Source organism: Centruroides sculpturatus, unplaced genomic scaffold (assembly GCF_000671375.1).
Source record: "Centruroides sculpturatus isolate CEXI.00-Female unplaced genomic scaffold, Cexi_2.0 scaffold352, whole genome shotgun sequence".
Classification (NCBI taxonomy): Eukaryota; Metazoa; Arthropoda; class Arachnida; order Scorpiones; family Buthidae; genus Centruroides; species Centruroides sculpturatus.
The window spans coordinates 515-7490 of record NW_019384489.1 but is presented as its reverse complement, the minus strand read 5'-3'; the positions used below and the strand labels follow the sequence as shown (position 1 = coordinate 7490).

At 26.9% G+C, this 6976-nt stretch overlaps 1 protein-coding gene across 1 annotated transcript; it reads right to left on the bottom strand.

The window, feature by feature from the left end:
• Positions 1-212: 212 nt before the first annotated feature.
• Positions 213-6561, bottom strand: LOC111621683 (probable proline--tRNA ligase, mitochondrial). Its single transcript, XM_023363887.1, has 5 exons — positions 5645-6561; positions 5517-5572; positions 3049-3128; positions 2748-2883; positions 213-839 (listed from the first exon to the last, which is right to left on the bottom strand). Exons 2-5 carry the CDS (start codon positions 5565-5567, stop codon positions 642-644), a joined length of 465 nt encoding a protein of 154 aa, XP_023219655.1. The 5' UTR covers positions 5568-5572; positions 5645-6561; the 3' UTR covers positions 213-641.
• Positions 6562-6976: the final 415 nt, after the last annotated feature.

Here is a 6976-nt window from a genome sequence, read left to right as displayed (position 1 = left end):
TCTCAACCTCTAACGAATCGTCGCCCTCTTCACTTCAAAATTCCGATGCTGAGGGCCAAGGCTAACACCAAATTCGTACTGCATTGAATAGGCTAGTGATTAGTATAATGTTATTTGTTTAATTATTGTACGATATAACGAATAAAATATCTATTTATTCTTAATATAATGTTTTACTATATTGCCCAGAAAATTGTTTTTCGCCCCCAAAATATAAATTGTTACTAATCGCCCCCTCAACATGGAAAAACGACCACATGGGGGTGATATCGCCCCCGTTGAGAAACACTGATCTAGACAGTCAAAACACCCCAGTAATTTTTTTTGAGTTGTGTATCCTGGACAGATCATACTCCATTCCTCACTATCTGGCCACCCTACTGTGGACCTGACTTTTAGGCCAACCCACAATGAGCTTGAAAAAGGCCTTTTAGTGCTCACAGAATGAAAAGAGTAAAATAAAAATCTACATATTTTCAACTATTTCTTTATAAATTATAATATTCATCAAGTCTGAGTCATTTTGAATTTTAAAAATTCATACAGGACTGTAACCTATGCTTTAAACCAAAGATTTTGAAGTTATTTTTAAATTTCAACTTTATAAATCAAGTTAATTATCAAACAAAAGAAATACTACATTAAATTAATCTTTGTACCTTTTTGCCAATAATGACAATATATGGAAGACCAATTTCTTTGGCATTATTAAAACGATAGCCAATTGTTAACTTTGTTCTTTGATCTAGAATTACATTATCTTTCAAATGTTCCAGTTGGTTCAATGAGAATGAGATGTCATGAGCAAACTGCATTGCAGATTCTTCTTTGCCACCAGCCTACAATATTAAAAATACAATATAAAATACAATTAACATTTTAAACAATAAATAAGATGAATCAATAGTTGAGTGAAAGAATATGAAAATAAAATACATAAAGTCATTTTTATAATGCTTCTATATAATCTAACTAAAGAAGAGTTTTGTGTATTAATATAAAGATTTTGTATATAAATACTAAACATGTTTTGGCAAAAGAAAGTGACACCATTCTTCTAAAAAGATGTTGACTAATTAGAACATGTAGGATGTAAATGTCATTTTCTTTGTCACAACTGTTGTTAGGATTCTGTAGAATCCTATCTTTTTGTTTAAAAAAACAACAATTATTGTATTTTTGAATGTACTGTGAAAAGCTTAAGTTCAGTTCTAGAACACACTCATGATGGTATTCAAGAATGGAGAAGGATTTGAACAGAATTATGTTTGAGAAAATTCTTGTAAAGAATGTTTTTGGCAACTTCTCCCTCCCAAAAAGAAGTGTTGTTAGTGATTTGTAGTCATATTAGACTTAAAATAAATATGTTTATTGTTTTTTGTACAAATAATTGTATAAATCTGTACAAAGAACCTGCTGATGTGTTTAATCTATAGTTGTAATTTGTACAAAGACACAAATAAATAATGAGCAATTATTTATTGTGACATTATCAACATGCTCTCCAATCATGCTATTTGTAAAGCCAAGCATGCTCTCCACCTCAAATTAGTACTGTAGTGTCCTTTAACAATAGAGTCGTGCCAGTTATCTATTAACTGCTTTCAAGGGAAAGCTTTTGAGTTGAACTAATGCAACTTCTGGTTTGCATCGGAAGTTCATATATGGTTACTTGGTGCCTTCTGCCTGTAAGGTCTCAATATCCGGTCTCGGATTTAATTTATCTAACTCTGTTCTTGAGATTACGGAAAGACAGATGGATGGACGGACAACAGTGGAAATTTATAGGTCTACAATTTTTTAAAATTGCAGCCCAATAACATTTGAATTTATAGTGCAAATTTAGTTTACAGTTGATCCAATTAAAAGTTAGTTTGCCAGAAAAATATAAACTACACAATAGCAGGACTTGGTGACCTCTCATTCCTACTATTGCTTATAGTCCTTTCAACTCTCACTAAACCAACTATAGACTATTGATAAATATTATATTAGGGAAACAAGACCATTTGATTAAAGCTTTAAAAGACAAATTAAAAAACTTAAAAGTAAAACAATCAATTTGAGTTTTTATGAGGCAATGGTATACAACAGTTGTAGATCAACATTAATTTTTGTTTACAGGAATATAATATATAATAAGATTATATTATGATCAGACTTATGGATGAAGAATTGAAATGATGCAACATCATGAAAACAAGAATGTAAATCTTATAAAATACTTTAATAAATCCAAATCAAGATTATTTCAGGATGAAATTGCATAATTTAACAAGTGAATGATAGGCAAATTGGACAAATATCAAATTTATCATTTACATTTTGTGAACATTATTTAACCTGGCAAAACTAACAACGGAAGTGGCTGAGTAGTTAAAGATGGGCATGATATATCTGAATCAATCTCTGGACACAAGACAGATCCTCCAGTGATGAACATCTTTATGGCATTAGCTGCTCAACCATGTTTATTTGTTGAATGCTTGCATTTGTAAAATTACATAATTATATTTTGAAAATAAAACTAATGTGTAATTAATATGTAATGGATATATTTAATTCCATTGCTAACTCTTTATATTTTTTCATTTATGCTACTTTTATATATTTCAATTATTTTCTATGTTCTATAAAATCAATTTTTCTAGATTATAAAATATATTTTGATTATTTTTATAAATTTGAAAAAGTGGTAATAAAATTTTACAATAAATTAAGAAATTAAATTCCATTTGACTACAAACCTTTGGTGTAATCACACAGACTAATGCAGGAGCTATTTGTAAAGGCCATTTTAATTCATTTTCTGTCGATAGAAGTTCTAAACATGCACCTAATACTCTTGACACACCTAATCCAAAGCATCCCATTTGAAGTATTCTAAATTTATAATTTAAAAATAAAAGCAAACAAATTAATTTATTTATTTGTTTTTTTACAATAAATCCATTGAAAGTCATTTCAAATATATATAAAAGTTCTTAATTTAAAAGAAAATCAATTTGTAAAATAAAATTTTGATTAAACTAAACTAGAAATTCTTACTGCATTGATCCTTTACTGGATTTGTATAATGCATTAAATGGTTTTGTATACAATTCACCCAAGAGAAATGCTTGAGCTACCTACCAGAGAAATTTATAAATATAAATAAATGATGCATATTATTATTGATTATTTGAAAATCAATTTTTATAGTTAATTATTTAAATATTAATATAAGTTTAACCAATCATTTATGTAAAAGAGAACTCCAGACACTTAATTTTACATATTTTTTAGTCATACTTAACAATCCTTATCCTGGTATTATCCTTACATAATTCTTAATAAATTAGAGAATTATATCATTCACTGTATTTAAGAATTAAATTAATCAAGTTTAAATCATTCACATTTTTCACAGTAATGTAAGCAACAATATGTAAGAAGATTGAAAATAATTCCATAACAATAAATAATATATATATAAATATTAGAGTTTTAAAATATAATTTAGACAAGTGACTATTAGTAACTTCAAAAATTGAATTTTTTGATGTTATGTAAGCATCAAGAATATGGTCATGAACACAATGGAATGTATCAATATTGACATATATCAACAATGTATCAACATGAATGTATCAATATTTTAATGTTAAAGAATATAATGAATGCATAATGAATAAAAATCTAGTATTGAATTTTCACAATTTGTGACAAAAGAAAATAAAACTAGTTCACAAGACTAATAAAATTATTTATTAGTCTTATTATTTCAAACGTTTTTGAGTCATATAAACTGTATATTTAGTAATAAGAAGATATTGATAATTCAAATTCAAAATGAACAGATCAGTTTCAAACTCTTTTCATAACAAAATAAAGTAGGAGTTCAATTAGCAAATGGTAAAGAAGATCCTAAAAGCTGGATTTTTATTAAAGCCTAGAGATTCACAATAGCATCAGAAATCCTTTAACTTTCATAAAATGCTTTGGCCATTTTTACATAAAGTTAGGTCCTTATCAGATGAATAGACACCTTAAATATTTCAACTGATGTACTTCGCAATGCAAGTAAACTATTTCATAATAAATGTAACTTGAATATATATATATATTCAAGTTACATTTATTATGAAATAGTTTACTTGCATTGCGAAGTACATCAGTTTTGCACCCCCTGTATATATATATATATATATACAGGGGGTGCAAAAGTAGGTATACAGTTGAGAATCTGAGAAATACAAATGTTTGGTGTTCATTATTATTATTTTTATTATCTTTTATTAGTTCGTATTCCTTATTTGTGATTTAATTTGTACATAAAAATAAATGTTTTTTCTTCCTATTTTCTCCCAGTATGTTTTTTTTCCATAATAACAACTGCATACCTACTATGCATATGTAGCTAGAACTATTTCTAAGATTATCAGCACAAAACCTTTCTCACTAATTTCTAGCCTTATTAACGGGAGTACAAACGTTCCATGCTCCACAGTGTACCCGAGGAAGGCCTATTAAGAAGGCCGAAAACGTTTGTACTCCCGTTAATAAGGCTAGAAATTAGCGAGAAAGGTTTTGTGCTGATAACTGCATACCTACTTTTATACTCCCCTGTATAATGCCATTGACATTCAAATTGATGAATGTAGCAAAAGAAAACTTTAAATTTGTTCTAAATTTGAGAGTTGAGTTGAATTGGAAATTTAGAAAATTTAAATATAAAAAGAAAGAAAAAAATTAAAAAGAATCTATATTTATAATTTTTTTCCTTTATTTTTTCTATACAATATAAATAAAACTCAAATTGCTCTTAAGAAAAATTAAAGTTTTACTTGTAAAGTAAAAATGAAGGTAATATTGAAAAACCCAATCATTTTACAAAAAGCTCATAAATGTATTGTTCAATTTATGTATTATAAAAAATCTTATAGGCTATATTAAATGAAAAATGTTAAAGAATAAAATAGAATAAGTTAGAGAACAGAATCAAAATAATGACAATACTTATACCACAGATATTATGCCAAATTCATTAAATCTTAAATACGTGATGGAAAAATGCTGGATTTTACCAGGTGCTTTAATTCTATATGAAAACTTAAAAATTAAATTTATTAAGAGATATGATCAGTATTCATTTATATTGATAAATTCACATAAATTTTTTCTAATGATTAGAAAATATTTATGAAAAGGTAAGCTTAGAAGTACTAAATTGGTTAAAGGTCAAAGTTTTTATTACAAGATAAAAAGTTTTCAAAATACAATTGTCTCAGCATCAGATCCTATACAGTTTAAGTTTGTTTTCTATGAGTCTATATGTATTATGAACAAACTGTTGACTGCTTCTTCATCTATGCATTCATAACTAAGCTCTCTTCCAGAAATATTACTAATTTAGAATTACATATCATTTGATTTTGTTATACTAATCAGGATTAAAGGTTTACAATAACTACTTAGGTTGAAATTAATTATTATTAATAATATGCTTAAGTGAAAGCTTATTTATCAAGTAATACCTCAATTCCTTTGTATTTAATCATTTCATTTCCACAGTTTTCACATTTCATGCTATCTTTAAGAACAAAATTAAAATTAAATTAATAATATTTAAAATAGTTAAAAATATAAATAAAACTGTCCTTACTATTGATTTCTATATTTGCTCCTATATTACATCTTATATAGAAAAAAAAGAAAAAATATTTTATAAATTTTTAATAAAAATTATTAATTTTAGTTATTATTAAAGTACAGTACAGTAGAATCCATTTATTGTAATCACACTGGGCTTTACCTCCAGTCAGGGCAAAAATGCCCACCAGTGGCCAAGTGGATAAAACCACTGAACACTGGTTGTGAGTTTATGCCTGTCCAATGGTCAGGCCATGTAAAGTTTTTTGGTTTTCTTCACATTAGTAACACCTAAATAGGGATCAGTTTTCCATAAAAGATCTCCCAGGAGGCATTCTCCCTTCAGCAGATCATCCAACGTGTTATGTTGCTGTAACCAAATAAACCAGGGGTGACTTGATGGGTGAAGCAATGAGGTGACTGCCTCAAGCGGCAAAATGAGCATTCAAAAATGTTCAAAAGAAGAAAAAATAATAATAGAAACAATAAGCCAAATATGATTAAGTCCCATAAATGTTCTTTAAAGTTGCTTATAATAATTCATGTAAGAGTACCAGAGCTAAAAGTGCTTGCTATTGGCAACAGTTCTGAAAGCTGGAGAGGCAAAAATTGGTTTTGTCTCAGGTACAAGTTACCATTGAGCTGGCACTGCCTCTAGTGATAATAATATCTGATTAATAACATTACATGAAGCAAGATAAATAGAAGTATAATTAGTGTAAATTCTAAATTCTAGTTTTACTGTCTCTGATGTTAAAAATATTCATTTATTAATTGTAACTATTATTATTAATAGTAATTTACCCAGTGTATAATTGATAATAAGAAATGCTAGCAATTTTAACTATTATAATGCAAAGAAATTAAAATGATAAACAATTACTGTTTAAAGCACTGGTTAAGATAGATAATAATAAATGATAACTATAAGTGAAATTCTATTACAATAAGGAGTGTTTTATTAGTGTATTTCATCTTATATGTGTTAGGACATGATGATTCTAATAACATTATATGGCTGATAATATCTGAAATCACAATAACTTAATATAGGAAAAAATTCTACTTTATTTAAATGATTTTTATTTTAGTATTAAATCTTATCATAAAACATTTTTTAAAAGTTTTGTTACATATAATAAATAAAATGACATAAACAGTCTGATATTGTTATTTTTTCTTGACAGACATAAGAAATACAAAAGAAAAATGACAAATTATAACTAAAAATATAATTCTAAAAAAACAAGCATTAAAAATAATCAATGATTTAAATTTTATTGGGATCAACACACACCATACAAATTTATTGAAAAGTCAGATGATAAAACTAAAAATATCTCAA